Raw genomic sequence first — 22,195 nt, 5'->3', positions numbered from 1 at the left:
ACACAACAGGACTTCAATGAGGCAGCATTGAAAGCGGCAGAGTGGGCTGCCAGGCCTGTGACTGGAGTCCAGCCCACACTCCTCGTCTGGCTGGGAGCTCCTAACAGGCTGGAACAGCCTGCCGCCTGGAAGCAGGAGGGGTGACTTCACCCTGACAGAATGATCCCAACCTGCTTCTAATATCATACAGTACACACAACGCATTTCTACATAATGACAAGAAGAACATGACGGGACAGAAACATTCTGATCTGTTGACGAGTGCGGAGGCTGGATCGCTGTTGTGTTCATCATTCCACACAAAGTCACCTCAGAGTTACAAAACCATCACATAAATACAGTCCACATCACCTTGAGACTTCTTATTAACACTGAAAGAGGGTAACAGACATCCTGCCTGCACACTCACTGAAGTATGTGATTTGATTCGGAATCCAATTTAACAGACGTTACACATACACAACAGGATCATGTTGTTATTGTCTATTCGTGTATTATTGTATCTGTCCTCATTTGCTACATCTTGTCGACAAACTGGAGCACACGAGGTCTATGGCTTCCACACCTGGTGGGCTCATCTCTGATCTCCATTGTCCTGCTCTCTCAGCTGGCTTCTGTGCTTGGGCAGGGGGCCAGAGTGGGCTGGACATGGGCTTATTGTCACCTCGCCGGTGGGCTACCACCGCCACGCTGCTCCGTGCCGCGGGGCGGCCGGGCAGAGGGAACGTCTCGGAATGCCGCCTCCAATTGCCTGGGAGCGCTGGCCAAGCTCCAGCTTGCCGGCCCCAGCCCAGCACTCTAATGACTTACAGATTGGAGCGCTGTGGTGTACATGTGTCAGGACAATGCCATGGGTCTACTACAAAAAGCAGCAGTGGTAGTGGAGGGAGAGCCAGCGGGCGCTCCTCTCCTGTCAGAGACAGAGGCTTGGACCCTGCATTCTGTCACACCACGCTCCCCCAAAGACCACAGATGAAGGATATGAACCGCACAGGGGGAGGAGGAGGGGTGGGACTTAAAAGGTTTTCATCATGTAAAACTGAAAAGACATTATCTTTTGACCTGGAGATGCCCTCTGTGAGACTCCACACAATGCTGTAGAACAGTGTGTGTGTGTGTGTGTGTGTGTTTGTGTGTGTGTGTGTATGTGTGTGTGAGAGAGAGAGATAGACATAGAGAGATAGATAATAAAGAGATAAAGTACAAAGGAAAGAGAGAGAGAAGGCTGCGTGTTTTCACCAGGAAGAAGGAAATCTAGATAAGAAAGCAGGTTGTTCACATGTTTGTAAGAGCAAATGTTTCGGGCCAGTCCTTTGCAAACTCTGAAAAATAATGAATCAGAATGTGATGACAAGGTGACTTTAATCATCAAATAAATCATGCCTCTTTCATTTGCATTCATCTAAATCAATGAATTACGGTCAACCAGCACTGCATTATTAAAGACAGGGTGAAATGGAACTTACAAAAGCTGCTTTTCAATACTGTTTTATACTGTTCACAAGCTCCAAGGACCTCGCTTCAGAGAAATGTTAAGATGATCCTGGCAATCTGCTTTCAGCAAGTGTACACACAAGGGAATTCAGTTTAGCCTGTGAGGTTATTTGTCTGCTACAACTAAACAGTCTTTCAACAAAAACATAATAAACACAAATCTGACAGCCCACACTGGCCAATATGGATTCAGATATCAGATTGATGTTTGGTTCACATACACAGAAGTTTCTTGCTTTGAAATCTCCGGCTTGCTTTGCAGTCTCCAGACTACCTGCCTACAGTATACAGTACTAGTGACATGAATAATGGAGGCTAATCAAGGCCAACATCCAGATCTGGAACAAGCCTAATCTGGGCATTACACTGATGCAGTGGAACCATGTTGACATAACATCTTCAGCCCAGCTGCACGTCACATAATCCACCGTAGGTGGTGGGTGTCTATCCAGGAAGCCTTGCAGCATAGCATAGTTAACTGAGGAGGCTCCCAACCAACGCCACAAACGAGCCTCATATTTTTTCCCCCCTCTGTGGTGCGAGTGGACTATCAGTGAGGGTCCAACAGTGTTGTTCCTAATTACCTATTTCTCCACTCCTGATCCTGTGGCTGGCATAATTAGTTACCTGGGGCTGCAATCCAATTTGAAGTGATGACAAGAAAGTGATCCATGAAAAAGTAATAAGTTAAATCCAATTTCAGCCTGCCTCTAATTAAATGCACATGGAACTAATGACTCAAACCCTACCATTTCAGTGATAATGGTAATTAGCGGGGTGGGAGTTGCTCGCTCTCTTCCTGCACCACTGTAGGTGTGAAGCACGAGCTAAAGTGGCATGGACTCTTTTAATTACACGTGTCATTCTGTCAGTAATTTACTTGCTTTTTGACCAGTCAAGTATGTTTAGCTGCTTTCCAGCCTGCATTGCTGTTGTCTGTGTATCCAGACTGATTAAATGCCTCTGAGCCACACGCATATAGATGAAGGACTTTCTAGATGTTTTTTTTAAAGGGGGTGAGCCCTTTTCAACATATAAAACCAATAGCCATTTCATGCTGATCAAGGATTCTTGTGCTCGCCTGATTGTTTTGTCTTTGTCTTTAAAGCAGGTCACTTTTTCTTGATGCCTCAGATATTCTGGGCTTCATTATTTTTTCTTTTACTTGAATACGAATAAATTGGAGTGAGTCTCATCTCCAAATGAGGGGAGATCCTACATGCCTTCCGGTGTCTAATGGGGAGATGGCTGAGATGACTGAAACCCAAACCAGGACAGCTCTACAGATCAGGTACTTTTATGGGATGTCAGCTTACTACACTGCTCATAATTGTTGTATCATGTCTTTTGATGACCCAGTCCCATTCAAGACAAATTCAGGCTATGGGTAGGACAACAGTGTTGAACGTGAAAGGGTCTTCCAGAGTTTTCTCTCTGCATGGGCTGGTCCTCACTGAGGAATTAGAAAAGCCTTGGATGGTCTGGTGTTTCACTAATTGCTACCCTTGAGAGAGAGTGAAATGGCTAGTTCACCACTACAAGACCACAGACACACAAAACACAAAAGATACTCTGCTTCCTCTCAACCCCATCACATACACACATACACGCACACACACACACACACACACACACGTGTGCACACACACATACAGTATGTATTCATAATGCATGTAATTCATTTGTGGGTACAGAGGGGGTGTATTTAATTAGTAGAGTATGTCGTTCAGAGAACAACTAATAAAAACAATTGCATGTTGCTTTTCATTATGAAGGTTTCAACCTACAATAGCACAATGTAACATCCACCATTACAGAGCAGGCAATTTACCATGATGTTGTTCAGATACTACAGTGAGTCTGTGCTCCTCACTATCACTGGGCAGGGGAGGGGAAAGAGAAAGGGCCGGCTCTCTTTTCAGTAGCTGAGTGACAGGTTGGGCAAGCTCTCTGTATACATTAATAAATTAGAATTTTAATTTTGCCTTTGTCTGGGGGAGGTGGTCTCCTACTTCAGTATGTACCAACAACTGGCTGTACACTGGAATCCACCGTGTGGCCTCCTTTGTTGACCCCTGCTGCACAATTCCCAGCCTGACGAGGGAAACTGTTTAGCTTGATCCTTTCAACTTCTGTGAATCCTGACAAATATGCACACAACTGAAAGGTCAACACTGTCATATTTCATCCTCTGGAGCTATTCCTAAGACATCTGCACAACAAAGAGGCTCTTTCACTACCTGACATTAGACCTAGACGCTACAATAGCTCATTAAAAAAGGGCCCCCCTATGGGAGAGAGGGGATTGCATATTATATATACACACACATACAGGGCCTTCGTATGAATGACCAAATTTGCCCTGAAGTCGTTTGCAATTTCACACTGTAACAAACAACCCTGCCTTGTTCAAACACAGATATGCATCTTGGATAGCTTAGACGGCTGATCAGAAATGAACGTAAATATTGCATCACATTTGGAGAGCGGTTCCCATTCAAAAGAAGCTAAATAGCTTGACTTGATTTTTCTTTCACAAACACATTAAAGCCTCAGCACCCTTTTTCTCTTCTACGTCCCCCCCCCCCCCCCCCGAGGCACCCCCCCAACCTGGTATGCTTGATGACGCCCCCTGCTGCCAGTGGTGAAGAAGGTTTGAACTCAGCCCTCTCTCCTCCCACGGAAGGTAAGATGAAACGATGGGAACAGGGAAGTCTTTGTGCCTGCACCACAGGCTCAGATCTGCTGGGGGACATGGGACACTCACCTTCCATCTCTGTCTAACTCTCTTTCATTCTCTCTCTCTCTTACCCACTATCCTCAACACGACTTTACCAACAGCCTTGGCCCCTTTTGCCTAAGCTTGACCCTGGTTACAGGAGGAATAAACATGGGTCACATTTAGTAGAGGCCAACTTTAAACACAACTTCTAGTTGGGAGTTGGGACGATCTGTGTTATTTTGGACTGTACCTGCTCTGCATGGTACACGCTACTCTGCATTTTGATGCGCAGTGTTATGTAATGAAAGTGTCAGATTATGATGTTAAAGATGAGACCACACCTACAGTCCTCTGCTAGTCACAAATATGATACGACAGTAGACTCTCTGTCTGCAGGAGTTCCTGTTTATGAGGAAGCCTGGTACATTCTTTTCAAAAAAGCTCATTACACTCTTGAAAGTTGGTATCTCTAGAATCATCGAGCCAGCCACTTAAAACCAGTATTTTAACATGAGAATCAAGAATGAAACGTACCAGATGATAAGTGTAAAAAAGCTTAATGCTATAGCTGTGATGTGAACATGGCCTACATTACCATAGTGAATTCTAAAAAGTACCTGCAGACTTTGGTGCTTGTCATTGGCTTTGGACGATTTGAGACCAGCGCTTTGTTGAGGCTGTAGTTGCTGTAGTTGCTGTTGCTGCTGTTGCTGCTGCTGTTGTTGTTGAAGGAGGATCTGGCGAGCTACCTGGAGTGCCTGAAAACCAGAACAGAATGACAAGGGTGAAACAAAGATTAATAACTACAACAGTGAACGTTTTACTGGCCCTTGTGACGACCTACATGGCTTGAACTCTGGACAATATTATGATGGTTCACTGATAGATAACAAAACAAACTGACCAATTTAGAACCCATATTGGCTCCTCTCAAACGAATTAACATAGTTTCCCTACAAGTTGCGGACAGGGAACCACATTCAGTTGACAAAACAAATTAGCAGATATAAAGAAAGATGAATCAATAGCATCAGTTCCGAAAAAATATTTTCTGTTGATAATCTGCACGTACAGTAAACAGAGGAGTTAGAGCGGCACCGATCAGTGTTTTTTGATCCTGCTTTCTCTCTCTGTCATCCGGTTCCAGAAAGCAAATAAAAGGTTTATTGCAGCTCCAAATATCTGTTAGAGGACACGGCCTTCTCAGTGGAAAACAAAATACAGTGCAGTCACATGTTTATTGCTCCAGCTACTCCCTTTTCCCTTACGATAAATAATCAAACATGCCATCCAGAACAAACAAAGCCGGGGAAGCTGGGAAAAACAGTGGTCATGAAAACGACAGTGATACCAAGAAAAGCAAGCGTGTGTTCCCACAGAAAGCTGCCAGTCTCACACCTACACCAGTAAAACATCTGAGTAAATAACTCGGCTCATTCTTTCCATGTTCCTCAGACGATTACTCCCACAATAAAACAAACAGTCGGGGGCGCATCCAAACCCATCTCACATACAGCAGAGTTAACCTCCATTAGTCAATTATTTAATAAGTTATTCGATAAGATTATTGGATGAAAGGCAGTGTGTTAAACAAGAGCAAAGTACATGAAAAAGAACGCAGAGAAAGCTCATGGTGGAAAGTTAGATTGATGTGTGAAGCAGACAGAGAGAGATGTGCGAGAGATTGCATGAAAGTGAGATATTCAAATGAAGAAGGCATGATGAAATAGTTCTAGTGAAAGAGGAAGAGAGAGAGAAGAGGAAAAAGTAAAAGAGGGGATCGGTAGGCCTGTAGGAAAGCATTATAGTTGTTCTGAGATGAGAGAGGGGAGTTAGTCTTGGAGGCTGGGACAGCTGTGTGCGTTTGTGTCTGTGTGTTGACCCTCTAAAAAACAGGGCAGTGGGATGACATCATGAGGCAAGAATATGACCACAGGCTGCAGAAAGGCCACTCTTCGTTTAAGCCTGTCTCTACAAACATGTGCTCTCTCTCCCTTCCTTTTAATTATATCTCCCTTTCTCCCTTTCCTCCCTTTCTCTTTCCCTTTTGATCTCTCGATCTCTCAATGGCTCTCGTCTTTTACACACACACAGTTTGCGCTTCTCTTTTCAAGTTAAATCTTTATCATCATGCACTGTACTGCATGCACCTTGTTTTCAAAAGGGGAAAGCCCCAACACCTACACATCTATATGTTTTCAAATGAGTGTGAAATTAATTCCCACACAAACAAGAAACCCCACACAATATTACAGAATTAACCAAAACAAGCCATTTATAGAATAAATTACAAGAACTTGACACCCACTCACTGAAGATAAAGTATTTTTAGGATATTTGAGGTCAATGGTTCTTATGCATGCAATAAGTAAGGGACTCATGGGTTATGACAAAAGGGGTTATCTTAGCTTTGCTAAAGGAGTGGTACAGAATGTTCATTCATAAACAAACAAAAGCTTTGTTTTGCTTGTCGAGACACATACATGCCTTGAGTGTGAACTGTCTGGTTTACTGACAGGGGTGTTGGAAGGAACCAGGATATTTGAGTCAACAGGATATGATAGGAACTGGAAACAGTCATGGATGAAGACATAGGCTTCTGGGAAGCCCTTGCTTGCTGACTGTAATCATCTACAAAAGAAGTGTGGAAACAAGCCTACCCAGTGATCAATCAACAAACAAGCAGCAACCATAAAGCCACAGTGCAACACTGTATTCTCTTGTAGGGTCTTGTAAGTTCAACCCACATGAAAGATAAATCAATGAAAGCCATGGTACAGTTGGACAATAATCACACATTACTCATTCGGTGGGGACTATTTGTTTTCCCCCGATGACTCTACAAATGAAGTTTCAAAAGGGAAAGACACAAAGATGAGTCAAAGACTTTGCCATTATAAAAATAATGAGATGAAGCGGCGAGCAGCTCCGAACCTCTGCTGAGTGTCTCCGAGGTGAGCTCTGCTCCAGACTCAGGAATGGCTTGTTGTTTAACAAGGCCACTGTAGATGGCTGCCTTGGAGAGGCCTAACACCGGGCTAAAATAACCCATTGTGAGCTGTCACTGTGATGTTTACACAGTTCCCTCTCCTATCTTCACACAAGGCGCTCTCTCTCTCTCTCTCTCTCTCTCTCTCTCTCTCTCTCTCTCTCTCTCTCTCGCTCTCTCTCTCTCTCTCTCTCTCTCTCTCTCTCTCTCTCTCTCTCTCTCTCGCTCTCTCTCTCTCGCTCTCTCTCTTCCTCTCTCTCTGCCCCCCCTCCCTCTCTTGTCTCTCTCCCCTCCTTCCCTGGAATTCATCTCCTTTTGATCTCCTATTCAAAGGTACTGGGACTTGATAGACGTACAAGTCTAAAAGCAGCTCCAGACGCCTGCGATAAACTGCCAGAGGATGACAGGCACGAGCATCTAAAGCCCAGACAGATGAGGAGAACAGCATGTTGTCTAGGCACTACAATAGCGCAAATCAAGAGACATATTAGGTGGAACTGATCAGATACAAAAACAGTTCAAAGATGGATAATAGTAACAGATGACTAGGTTACAGAGGCAACAGAAGCCAGCCTTGCTATAGGCAAAGCATCTGGAGATCGAGAGAAAAGCGATGTGTTTAGAGAGTAATCTGAAGTTATAAGGACTGCCCTTTTCATGATGCAAAGACACACACGAGTGCCTCATGGGTATGAAATGAAGTTCTGTTTTTAAACTACAAAGTGAACCAGTACCTATAGTTGAAGCTGGTTGCTAGACTTAAAACTGTGTTTTAGTCTGAGATAAAGAACACACAGATGAGTACACAATACACACGGATACTGTACACACACACACACACACACACACACACACACACACACACACACGCGCACACAGGGTGAGCCCTTCAGGTACTTTTGATTATAAAACACCCTCCAGGACCTGACAAGGTCTTATCAGCAATAAAGACATGCAATTTGGCATCCTTGTTATTTTCAATCCTCTTTAATTTTTCGATTTCAAATATGTTCAAAGTTCACACCTACCCCATGTTAGTGAGCGTGCCACAATAAACAATAGATGTCTTATCTGCATCTACTTTCACACTATATTAGTGAATAGAAACTGTGAAAAAGGCAGGAGCAGCTCTTATGTCCCAGGGCTATCTAGCAATGATAAAGGAATGGCTAAGTACTGGATGTCTTTATATGCCTTCTGCACGTGGATTATTTACAGGCTTCGAGTTTCCTGCTGTTAAAGCCAGCTCTGGGTGCCATACAAATCCCTGTTCAGAGAAATACCACTGAGTGAAGTCTGTGCTTTGGTTCCCTCCCTCGCACCTTTCACCACAAACGGAGTGAGCTACGATACTGTACACACATTTTGGCCATGTGACCAAGGCCAACCTTTATCTGTCTCTACATAATTCAACTGACCTTGAGTAAATGACAAAACACAACAAACCTGTTAGCTGCAACTCAACAGTAGACAGAACCCAAACAAGCAGGCTGAGAGGAGAGAAGACGAGCACACGAAGTGAAATGGGCAGTCCGACAGTAGAAACGTGTGGAGGAGGGATAAGAAGGAAGGACGGGAAATGGGAAACGAGGGTGTCATTAAGTGTGGCTGCGTTGGAAGCTGGACTGAGGGCCCCGTGTGTTTGTTCAGGGCCTTCATGAGAAGCCCTCTTAATTTCCTTTGACTCACCGTTGTCCTCTATCCCAAAGCAAGGGAAGACCTTGAATGTGTAATGGTTTCAAACAAATTGCTCCTAATTGCTAGAAGATGTGCGCGCAGGTGTAACTGGATCCCTGCGGCCATTGGGAAGACTGGAGAGAGGAGGGTGTGTGTGTCCGCTTCAACTTTGTGAGAAAGGGAGAGGGAAAGAGACACAGATGGAGAAAGAAAGAGAGAGTGTTCCGTGCGCGGTGTTTACTCAGTGGCTAGAGTTTATTAGACAGGAGACCTAGGCCCTCAGCCAGCCAGCAACAACACAGCTAACAGGTTAGCTCTTAATGTAGTCCCGATCTGCAGACAGGCCTCCCTGCTCCTACAGCTCCCTCTCTGGGGCCTCTGCGGGTTTTACACGGCGATGGCCTAAATGTCAAGGTTATCTACTTGACTTTCTGAGTGAGCACACACCTCAAACTCACCTGACATTTATGGGCCTGACCGGCCCTGCTGTGTTTTAACAAAACGGAGGAGCCAGCGCTCGCTAGGCCCAGCCCAGCCACCTCCCTGACTCTCTCTGGCTCCTCCTGGTGTGGTGGCACAGAGGGCTCACTCTGTCCCATAGACAGACAACCTTTAATAGCACTCATTAGACAGGCTTTTGTAAGGCCGCCTGGAAAGTATTGAAGCTGGGGAAATGACTAATACTCGTTATTCAGTCTTAGTGATAGGACAGGCAGGAGTTACAGGGTTAGAGGGGACTTGAGTGTGCAAACATATACTGTAGTTATGGTATTCATTTACAATAACTGTCATTTTAATAGAAATGCATATTCCTATTATATTAATCGTGTTAACGGATAAGCAGGAGGGGGGGGATCATGTCTATATTAATTGCATTTTTTCTTGGCTTTTTTCAGTGTTATGACCGTTATCTGCAATGCAAAGTAGGAAAAGGCTGGTTTCCCAGTAAGTATATAATTAATGCCATTTCCAAAAAGCCTCTCCACATGGAAAACAGGCCCCAATGTTCAAACCTCACACATTACAGGTCCTCAAAATAACACTCTCTAACCGATGTTTAGATTTCCAAACTAATTCCTGTAGAATACATAAATAAATCAATGCTTTATATCCACTTCAAGCCATTATATTCCCTTCCTTTTCTGCACTTATCAACTAGTATATTAATATTTATGACAACACTAAACATTTCAAATTGCCATGGTTAAACAATAGAAACAATGGCAAGAACTTACATAAGATGCTAGCTGACTTCAATAAAAGTCTATTTTTGATTGTTCCACCCGTAACAGGTAATGCTATGCCTTGACAAACATTTGAGAGAAAGGAAAAAAAAATGAGGGAAAGAAAAACAAGGGAACTGTGCATGTGGATAGAGGAGGGGCCGAGGAGCACGGATGAAGCGAGGGAGTACAGGGACGCCGAGGAAGAACCGGGGAGGGGGCGAGTGGAGAAGGGAGGGAGGAGAGGGGGCACGGAGCAGGCGCAGGGGGGAGAGTAAACAGTGCCCCAGCAGGCGGTGGGGGCGCTCCGTGCCTGGTACGGCCGTGTGACCCCCAGCCAGGAGGGGTCAGCTCTGCTATGCAGGCCTGACAGCTTCCGTTTGCTGTGTGCTCCTCGTTTGTTTGGACTCTCCAGCCTTGCTTAGCCAGCGGCTTAACAACAGATGGGAAAAGAAGGCCTCTATTGAGAGAGCCCTGTATCAAAAATACACACCAAGAACCACACTCATGCTGCAGACCAAACAGTCCCTAACAAAGACACACACACACACATACACACACATAATGGCATATAGAGACACACACAAGGTGTTGCCTGATTATAGCAAACAACTTCTTATCATAATTCAATAAAAGAGCAAATGTCTCTGTGAAGGCATTTCTGTCCCCGACATTCAGCAGTTATTAAATTAATATTGTGTTTATTACTTCTTTAGTGCGGTGTAAAATCATAAACACCCTCCCAGAGTACAAGGGAAGCTGTCAACTAAATATTGTTTCCCTCATGAGCCGTTCTTCCACCTCAATTACGCCTTTCAACTTCACAGGCTCTGTATGATAAATTGGCAGTAAAAATCGTTCACATTAATACACCATTGTGCATCTGCTGCTAAAGGTAATTAAAGAAGTAAATGACTCATAAGAATAGACATATTAGCCACAAAATGAAAGGCAACTGGGCTGCTTCATAAAAAATATGTACCATTAAGATACTGCATTTTCATATTCGGGTAATCAGCTCCACTAGCCTGATGCTGATTTAATCCACTTCACTGAGAAGTCTATCAGTGCACGGTGGCGTGTCACTCTCTCTCCCCTGCTAACCACCCGGCATTCTGCTCCAGCCACGATGCTCAATAGCGCCGCTAAAGGCAGGTCACAGGCAGGCAAACCCGTCAAGGCCTTGCTTTTCATTCACATAGAACCGCAAAAGACATTGAACATTTTGAGAGATTTAAACAATTTGGAAGAAAAAAGGGAATGAAGGAAATCAGAGAGCAGGGAACAATGTGGGGCAGATGTGGTCCACCCCTCTCTCTGTTCTTTCTTTTCCTTCCCAACATGTGTCTGGGGGACGCCCATCACTGCACTGAGCTTTCATTTCCATAGAGTCAATAAAACAGGGAAAATGGCCTCTGCATGCCAACTGTGTTGGGTGCCTACGATGCTTTGACAAACTGGGCTTCTTAGCGTTGCATCTTTGTGGGAGATGTTGCATCAGGTGGTACTGAGTGTAATGCTTGGGTAAAGAGTGCCTCCAAAACTCAGCATAAAACAAGGAGGATTCTGGGAGAATTATCGAGTGAGAATTAAGCTGTTTAGAAGTCCTTTCCTAGCTCTGCTGGCTTGACATTAGATTTGATATAATCAATACACATGAAACTCACAGGCTATACTAAATTCATGTCCTTCTCAGATTTTGGTTGCACTAAATGTCGATTCTCTGCATTATAATCTGCTATAATCTGCCCAAAACAGCCAGAAAAACCGACATGAGCTAGTGCATATGAACATGTTTGCGCTGTGACTGCTCAGGGCACTGCTCAGTCTGTGGATTGGTTGTCAGACTCCAGTGGAATCCTTCTGCTATCAGGATTGCTACTGTACTGTACGTTGCTTTACTGTCCTTGAAGGGCAATGATATGATGTCACCAGTCAGTTCAGCTGAAAAAGGGAGGCTGCTGTTGCCTGCCAACAACTGCTGGCAGCACAGTACGGGCCTTAGGGCAAGGATTTGTCATGGTGTCTGCCTCAGGAGATGTACACGATCCCTGATGGTTTCAAAGGGAAAATGCAGACAAATCACATGACAAGAAATGTTACTGTGCTCTGCTCTGGCGTTTAAGCCTCGGCCTGCCGTACACAGATCAAACACCCTAATAAAGGCTTCCATCAGGACTACACTGATGGTCTGGCCCTGGCTGCCTCGTCCTGACCTGGCTCAGACAGCCACTGTAGTGGAGGTGCTGAAGGAGGATTCCCAGTGTGGTGGGAGTTAGATATACTCTGAGAGAGAATATTTCTATAAATCACTGGGAGACCAATTGGCCATGGCTATGGATTGAGTTGCAGAGGGGAGGTAGCTCCCTGGGAATAGCAGTGTCTCTGTTGAAGTCATTCCAAGATGGGTAATATGATCCCACAGAGACAGAAATAAAAGAAGAGAGGAGAGAGAGAGAGAAAGAGAGAGAGGGAAAAAAATCGGATTGCTTTTGCCATAAACTAGAGTAATCTCCAGGCTGGGTCTAGACGTATCACCTCACAAGCCAGACTGGACTGAAATGCATCATGGTACAGAACGCTGTCAAAGGATGCAGATGTGAGTGAGGAGGTTTCTCTTCATGATAATCTGGGATTATACTCACACCCCAGTGTGTGTACAGAACACAGTACGGGCTCAACTCCCAGTTCAGACTTGCACATTCTGTGTCTTAATGTGGACGGGTGTCAGTACATTAACAAGCCATGGAGAAAACTCCTGTAAGTGTAAGCACTTTGAACACAACATCTGCGTGATTAGCATGCAGAGCGGAGCACATCAACTGAATTGGCCAGCTTCAATCTGGCTGAGCCACCTTCAGCACTGGGCAGACATCCTGAGCTGCAGGCTTCAATAAACATTGCAGGAGAAGATGATCACACCGCAAACTAAGTTACGTGTGAAGCTTAAAGGCCTTGCATAAACATGTGATGGAAATATTAAACAACACCAACTGACACACAAAAAATCCAAACCTCCTTAAATCACTCTTAATGGAACTGAACTAAAGGGAAATGCGTCCAGATGTTATCGTTTATAATGCCTTGCTATGTCCGAGCATCCTCGTATTGTTCTATTACATGAAAAGAGAAACACTGAGGAAGTGGTGAGAATGAGAGAAATCTAAAGTGAAAAGCAGACAGAAGTGGCCCAAACAACAAGCACTGCAGGAACCAAGGGCATGTGGGCTATAGAGCAGGGGGACCGGGCGGGAAATGACAGACTGCTGTTCAACTCCATTAGCTGCTATGTGAGAGGGGTGCATCTAGCAGTACACGACCTGTGAAGAATCTTAGATCTCGCTCTATCTTGGAATGGGATTGCCGCATTAATTCTTGGGAACTGTAATCGCTCAAGCAAATCAAATTACACTCATTAACCGCACAAGAAAACTGCCTCTGTAATAAGTATGTATAAAAAAGTATTTATTACCAATAATCACCTCTTTAATATGAGCCAGCTTACAACGGCTTTTATTTTTGCTGATTAAGTTTAAAAACGAGAAACAGGAAGGACACACTCATACACACACCCATACACAGCTCATGGAGTTTATGAGACTGAGGGATACAGTGATTAAAGGGGAGGGGATAGAGATCCAGTGCTTGAGGGCCTTTGAGAGGACGTACCTCACCTAGTCATAAAAACACACCTCTGTCTTTAGGCCAGTGCCAGAATCACTCTCAATGGGTTCACTTAGAGGTGAATCACCAGAGAATTTACATGTAAAGTAGTGAATGTCATCGTCAGGGTAAAGCCTTAACACAGTGCTGTCTATGGCCACATTTACTGACCGCTACATATCTGTCTGCGAGGGTCTAATCTAGACACACTGCAGACACTAGCATAACAAAGCTATTTATGAATCACCGACAGCTGCTTAAAGTCTTTCAGCTCATCCAATTTTCATACTTTTGGTTTGCTGTTGAGAGCCCAGGCCACCTAGAAAAGTGTAAAACTTGTTTGGTTTGGTTGTTTCTGGAAATGAGGGAGGACTAACAGATAGTGTAGGTATTCCTCTAGAGACAGTACACTCTTTGCTCTCATTCCAGGATCTGACATCATTCTATCAAGTGATGCTGCCAAGCATAATTGCTCTGGCTGTAAATGGAACAGACACAGATATCCTACTTGTTTGAAGCAAATTTCCTTTTTTAAATAGCCAATTAATTACATTGAAAAAGCTAATAGAAAGTAACAAAACACATATATCAAAATGGGTAGTAAATATGATTTGCCTCCATAAAATAAATTACAGTTGGAGGTCACTAGTTCATTCATTTACTGGTTCAGCATAATTACCTGTTTTTTTCTTAATTTACATCTCTATTCATTAGGGATTCAAATGTCCCTACAAACCACAGCAACACACTTCAATTCACTTGATTTAAATATCAATTCCTGCAAAAATGTCAGAAAAAAATCAGACACCCAACTTAACAACCCTCCAACTGTACTATGGAAAAGCACTGTCTACAGTACATATGTGTAATTAATAAACAAAAGGTGACTGAACTACATGTGATTCCTTATCATTTTTTTTGAAAATCACTTAATTCATCCAGGAGCAGCTGGCTATGCTTTGGCTCTGGCAGGGGGACAAGTTAAGACAGTGCTACTGCCCCATGGCTACAGGCCTTCTTTTCAAATGAAAACGAAACACACCCACTCCTGCCTGCATGTTTTCTCTCATGACTCACACTGGCCAGGTGAGGGAGAGGGTGAGGGAGAGGTGGGGAGAGAGGGGGTGAGTGGCACAGAAACCTTCGACTCAACATTTTGACGTTGTTTCGCAATCGGTATTCATAATGATTCGACTTAGCACACTAACACAGTAAACCAGGCCTCTCTAAGGTGTCTAACTATTAATAGATGGAGGCATTTATCGTGTTTAACACATGAAAGCCGCCTCTGCGAGACACATTGCAGTTTATCACATAAACACTTTGTAAACATCCAGCTGTAAAGATAATTATTTTGGTTGTGGGACTCGTGTAAGGCACGTCTTACTTTCCTCCACATCTGTTTGAAATATGGGGATAAACCAGCTTTCTGGCTGGAGCTCAGGTGGTTAAAATAGATGGATCACACACACAGACACACACACGATTGTGTATAAACTTATATTTTTTGCTTCTAGTTTATATGCCCTCCCTCCCTCCCTCCCTCCCTCCCTCCCTCCCTCCCTCCCTCCCTCCCTCCCTCCCTCCCTCCCTCCCTGCCTCCCTCCCTCCCTCCCTCCCTCCCTCCCTCCCCCTCTCCCCCCCTCCCCCTCTCTCTCTCTCTCTCTCTCTTTCTCCTTCTCGATGACGAGTCAGCAAAAAGCCAGGAGCTGTGGCTCCCCACAGTGCACCTGCCAGGAAGTGATCCTGCTCACTCCAGCCAGGGAGGCTGCTGGGATACATGAGGCATTGGTGCTGGAGGCCGGGCATGTAGCTAGGAGGGCAAGCACAGGCACAAAGGAAGGCCGAGCATGCATTCATTCGTGAGATGACAAGTCTGGAAACCTTCTAAAGACTCTGCTTTAAAAGGTTTTCATGGTGTTAGATCCATAGTTTAGCGTCACAGAACACTAGTTAGACATTTACCAGTATTTGCTTCAAGCAAGAACTCTTGCTGGGAGTTATGGCTGCAGGTCCAGGCAGTGTTGGCTGTGAAGACCTGTCAGTCAGGAGAGAGCATTCAGCAGAGGCGAGCAGGGTAGAGAGTACCGTGTGATACTCTAGCAGGCAGCAGCGACACACAAGGTTCCAAGTCCCCTCAACCTCAAATCCCACGGGCCCCTTTTTCAATTTAACACAGCACTCCACCGGATTTCACTCACTCCAGACTCTGGCACATCTTTGACACTTTTACATTAGAAACACAGGCCTCTCATGATTAAAAGCACCAGCCCCCAAAACACACACACACACACACACTGCCGCTCTCTCACTCATAGTGAGCCGTAACATGAGATGGGTGTCCCTTCCCTGTCTCTTTTTTCCCCACTAAATCAAGCACAAATAACTCACCGGCTCCTACGCCTATCTTGATTTCACTCAAAAGATAAGAACACCATTTCTTGTTTTCATTGGGCTTGAGTGCTAAGAATGAGAGCACAAAACCAATCTAAGATAGAGATACAGTAGATAGATTGGATTGGCCATGTGTGTTCTATCTCAAATGAGGATGTTTTGAAGAGAACACACGATGAGCTCACAAGCTAAACAGAGAGGCATCTAAAAGACAAAGAAACAGTTTGGTCAGAAATCCCCTCAGAACTGCTGAATCTCCTGGAACAGTATGACCGACTGTTCAATTGGCAGTACTGATTCCTATCAAAACCCTGGTTTAGACTAGTTAAGTACGGTCTAAACACAGAGGGAGCTCACTGCTGCAATACAAGTCTGGCAATGAATTCCCAACATGCGTGCGCCGTGGCCCAGTGCTGGCCCTGATAGTGATTGTGCTGGGGGTAGGGAGCTGAGCAGTACAGAGTATTTACTGATGCAGTTATCTTGTCCTGTGACAGGCAGAATCAATCAATCACTGTGCCACGGCTCGGCTCAGCCACGCATTCCAGGCACATCCCCTCACTTCAGGGGAGGAGACGGCAGTGTTAGCCGAGCCAAATTTGATCAACAAATGCAGTTCCCATGTGCCACAGCTATCTAAGATGAAGATGATATTATGAGAAAGAGAACAAAGTGATGAAGACAGCACAGAACGAAAGAAGAACTCCAGGTGGATCCTCACTATTTCATCTTCTTAAAGGCACAGCGCCCCTTCAACAGGGGGAACTGAAAACCCAATGTATCCTGATGAAGAAGACGTTCCACATTGCACATTCCCTTTAACACATCCAGGATCCCAGCATTCATATGTCAGACACAGATTTTGATTAATTATCGATACTTGGAGAATACAAAAAGAAAAAAAAGGGTTTATCTGCCAAACTTTCATTCCAATTAAAAACACTCACTGACTACAAGTGACATTTCAAATAATATCTTTAAAAAAACATTACTGACATGTACGCACATTTTAAAAGGTGAAGGGATTTGCATTTTCCAATGAGAAAAAATAAATATAGTGTCGAGTGTGCAGATAAGAGCCCAGTAATTAGGAGCAGCAACGATGGTGGAAAACATTAGAAGAATAAACCTGGACTAGTTTGCTTCTACTCTGTTGCCCTACAGATATTTTACATTATTCAATCCAAAATACCATCTTTCTGATTCAAACTTTCTTTCTGCATGTTAATGTTTAATAAGGGCCCTTGGCTATCTATGGGCACAATTATTAGATATCCGCAGAGAGAAATTGAAAAATTAATCATACTCTCAATTTTGTTCCTCTCTGATATGTAGGAAATGGCTCTAAGAGCTCTGGCATCTCCCCAGTCGTATGCCCAATCTAGACACAATCAAGCAGTTGCCAGGGAAGGTTGCTTGTTCCGGAAAGACAATTGCATCAATACAGTAAGTAACAGATTATTTACATGTTGATATGCCACTTATCATGATATGCCACAACATGGATTAGCCTGCTGCAAGCTCCAACAATTACTGTTTATCCCCGACGCCACAAAAGAAAAAAAGAAAAAATTGCCATGTGCATAATTATAAAACATATTACACAAGTGGTATAGTGGGGACTGTTATACGATAGGAAGTTGTGCCGATAAGTGGAGACATTAGGGAAATTACTCGGTCACTCTCACACACACACTGACATACACACATTAACACAGTAGCAGAAGTATGCGTTTCAGAAATATGTATGCATATGAAGGGTACTGACAGCATCTGCACACACAAATTACATGAAACACCATGGCTTTTGCATGGCACATTTCCATACAGCTGCATTATACATTTCAAAACCCTTTAGTCTTGGATGGATGATGTTTATGTTGACCCTAAATGCATGACAAAAATACTGTCTGATAATATTAAACAAGCTTTGGACTCAGGACGTACAAAGTATACTCTACACGCACTGTAGTCCTTGTGGCAAATACACTTTAGAGAAGTAACCTACCCAGTTCCTGTTGGGTGTAGCTGGGCTGTGGCTGTGGTAAAGATGCTATAAGGCTATCTGTCTACATCAGTGTTCAGCATGGTGGCAGTGAAGAAGCCTGTCTGGTCTTTCTGTCTACCTCCCAGAGTACTTCTATTGGACATACACTGACATTTCCATGCTAGAGTAGCTAGTCAGCCAGCCAGCCAACCAGAAAGAGACAAAAAGACAGACATACACAGGCCTATCAAAACAACTCTTTTAAGTCCTATGCCCAGAAGCAACACGGCCTTTTGTCCAGTCGCTGTATACCAATGTCATCCAGCTCTAATCAAGCAGAAAATGGTCATAAATATTTCTTTCTGCTAGATTTCACATTCACATTTCATGCAGGGTCATGATATTTTCCCTCTACCTCCAGGGAGTACCTAATGCAAGAAACTGTTACTTATATTCAAGGCTCATGTCCCCATAGTCAAATGTAGAACATATTCACAATTCAGAGGCAAACAGAGACCAAGGGAGAAAGAAAAAAAAGGGGGAAAGCATATGTGCCATTTACTGGCTAGTACACAGTAAAGTATGCTTTCCCCGCCATCCCATTACATCATGTCAGAGATTGTAAACAAGCAAATAACAACAGAGCATTGGAACCCACAGCAAGACGGCAACACACACCCCATGCTCCACAGGGCCCCCTGCCTCCCAACAGCGGAGAAAACATTTGTTTTTATTGTTCAATGTTAATAATATATATCCCTTCTTTTTTTTTTACAGAGAGAGGCAAAGAGCGAATAAGGATTTATGCGAGGGCTGTTCCTGGTTCAGTATTTATTGCGCACGTCATTCACAGGATGCCAGAGTGCCATCACTTTTTATTTATGAGGAGCCATGCTATCATAGAAGCAGCATATCATTCTCTAAATGGTATACAGCTATTCATTTGCACATGTTGGCCCGGCCATTTTTCTCTCAAATAGAGGCCACGTCACTCCTGAACGCTCTGGGTCATTATTAATCACTGATACACACTCTGATGGGAGAACACACGTCAAATAATCAAATCGACTCTGGAGGTACAGACAGGGTCCACATATACTGTACTTACTTTGGTAGAGTGTGTCATTTGATATTAGCTGTCAGTCGTGGACTGTATCATTCCCCCACCCCCCCCCCCAACTATAAAATATATTATTGTTTTCACATCTGTATTTCAATTACCATTTTTGTCCTTTGAAGGGATCTCCCTTCCACCTCTTCAGCCAGCATATAAACAACAAGGTCATGTCTCCACCACCCTCTATAGTGACTGTGCTCAATGAAAAAGACTTCCTGTCCATATTCAGTGTTTTATAGCCTATGCTGCCGCCGCTCTGTCTCAGCGAGGGTGCTCTTGCAGTATTGTAATCGCAGAGATGCAGTGCAAGTGCTTGAACGACTTCACAACAAACAGATGTCCCCATCCTCGCCGTGCGTCTTCTCCATCCGCACAGGTTCAAAGGTCACACCTCTCCTGTTGACTGCTGTTGACAGAGAGAGCTGATGAATGGGGACAGGGAGGGGAACGAGCAGCCACGGAGTGGCATCCCTCTGGTTGTGCTCAAGCACCTTCATCATCACTTCATCCTATCAGGCGGATAACTTGTTTAGAGCCTTACTGGAGCGGCGGGGAGAGGCGCCGAGGAGAGGCGCAGTGGGCGCATGCTTCACAACATGCTCTGGGGAGCGATATCCGAGACCTGCGTGCTCACAGGCTCCAGGCGGGGAAAAAAAACCCTGTTTGTTTCACTTGCACATCGCTTTGCTCTCCTTTGAGTCTGTGGCTCTCACCACAGTGTCAGCCCAGCCGGGCCTGGACCCACAGGCTGACACAGGGAACCCGCCCTGACATCTATTATCTACAGGGTGTGTGGAGAATATGAATAAGATATATCAGGCTTTCAATACAGCATTTTCACATTAGCCCCTGTCTATCAGTAACTCCTGGCCCCAGCCCGCCCAACACATCCACTGGAAACAGACACACCCCTGCTGTACACATAGCATGTGCCATCTGGGTATAAACTGAGCCATTCTGTGGCATGCAAACCCTAAACCAAGAGCAGAGCTCTGGAGCATCCTAGATGCCTCTATCAGAGGTGGGTGCAGCAACAAGGATTAGGGCTTTATTGGAACAAATAAGTGCTTTAATGGGAGAAAGTCCCAGTTTCAATTTCAATAGCTCGTTTAACCCTTATCTGCCCAATTCCTTAGGGCCCATTCTATGTTAATTGGATCTACATTGCACTTGCATTGGGGGTGTTAACAAGCACAGCCTATGAATATTAATTACCCAGAAGTTTTCAGTGTAAGGAATACTTTCCTGATACATATTAATTCTATGAAGTTTTTAAAGTAGAACTCTCATTAAAAATGCATAAGCCCTGTGCTTGAATGTTTTCCCATGAGGCATTGTGCATCTTTAACTTTATCCCTAATAAATTGGGTCAAATTGGCCATCCTACAAGAATATCTTCTCCTAAAAAGGCATTAGTATTCAACAGTATGTAAACATTCCTAACCATGAAATATGGTGTTTTACTCAAGCTGTGTTTTGACAATGGCTATTAAAACCAGTCATGTCTGGGCCTGTACTTTCCCATCCTAAGCCTCCTGAGGCCCTGTTAAAACGGTTACTTATTTACAACGCTAAACACACAAGCTGCTTGACTAAACAGATCAACATTAGACTGCATTTGTGTGTGTGTGTGTGAGTCTGGGTGTGCCCCCGCTTGCCTGTCTGTGATGTGATGTACATCTGTGAGTGATGTGTGTCTTTAACACAGGGGGGGGGGGGATGTAGTTATGACTTTAAATAAAATATCAGAGATGCATTAGTCAAAAGTCCACTGGATGTTTTATCTGTCTCAATATGCCATCTAATCCTAAAGCAACACAGCCGTGTTTCCCTGTCTGCCTCGCCACACCAGCTGCTCCAGACACCTGCTCCAAGTTTAGAGTTCCCTCTCCTGCACAAACACCAGGCACGGCCATCAAAGACCATCCGGGTGCCACACAATGGAAGCCACTTCATGCTTCCTAATGATACCAGCATGCAGAGTCGCATCGTTTTCATAGGAGGCACTCCTGTAGGGCTCCTTATCTGGGACACACACAAACATTCAGGCAAGGGCATGTAGAAATAACCCCCACACGCATGTGCACACCCACACCCACTACATCAGCCTGATAAATATAGGATGTGAAACTATACAAACAATACACCTTTCAACAGATTACTCTCTCTCAATCCCACCCCCTCCCCCTCCTTCATCTCCACCACTCCTCAACATCTTTTCCAGGCAGTGACCGTTTGACCTGAAATCCATTATCCCCACTGGTTCTTTTCATGTGGCTGTGTTGAGATGGGAGCCAAACTGCAGCACAGTCTCTTACCTTGGAGCGATCCAGTCTTGTTGGAACATGGGGGGTGTGGGGTTGGAGGAGGGGCTGGGGGGAGGGGGGGTAAAGAGGCTCTCTGATTACCTCATTGTCAAACAACTCCTCTGATCCCCTCTGCCCACAGAGCGCAGGGCAGGGAGGGGGAGTAAACAGGATGTCAACCCATGGAACAGTCAACTATTTTAAACTCTGGGGTATGCAAACGTGAGACATGCACTTCATTGCTCTTCTTGAAGGACCCACCGGACAGTGAACTCAACAACATGGGTGAGTTTACAAGACGGCCATCTTGGGAACTTGTCCACGAGACAATGGTGAGGTGCTGTGTGGTTTGCCTCTCAAACTCCTCATGCACATCTCTGACAATAAAAACGCTTCAGAATCATCACCATTCTAAACTGATCTGTTCCTGGGAGAAAATAGGAAATGCAACAATTAACTGTGCTCAAAAAGCAATATGATGAAATTGCGTGAGGCTCAGGCCTTTACAAAAACAGTGATGAAGTTTTCAGTGACACGTGTCGTTTTCTTCTCTTGTTTTGTAATTATTTTTCTCCATTTCTACATACCAACGCATTACTGTTCAATTTTCACCTCCATCTGTG

At 44.4% G+C, this 22,195-nt stretch overlaps 1 protein-coding gene across 10 annotated transcripts in view; it reads right to left on the bottom strand.

Annotated features, from left to right (window-relative positions):
* The window catches only part of foxp1b (forkhead box P1b), a 129,530-nt gene that overhangs the window by 45,782 nt on the left and 61,553 nt on the right, over positions 1-22,195 (bottom strand). For all 10 annotated transcript variants that reach the window (XM_084704634.1, XM_084704624.1, XM_084704625.1 and 7 more), the window contains one exon: positions 4,834-4,974. In XM_084704634.1, coding sequence (XP_084560760.1) covers positions 4,834-4,974 — 141 coding nt within the window. The remainder of the gene's footprint in view (positions 1-4,833; positions 4,975-22,195) is intronic.

Source organism: Hypomesus nipponensis, chromosome 9 (assembly GCF_054491055.1).
Source record: "Hypomesus nipponensis isolate SF chromosome 9, ASM5449105v1, whole genome shotgun sequence".
Taxonomy (NCBI): domain Eukaryota; kingdom Metazoa; phylum Chordata; class Actinopteri; order Osmeriformes; family Osmeridae; genus Hypomesus; species Hypomesus nipponensis.
Note: the sequence above shows the minus strand (reverse complement) of the source record. Positions and strands in the feature narration are given on the sequence as shown.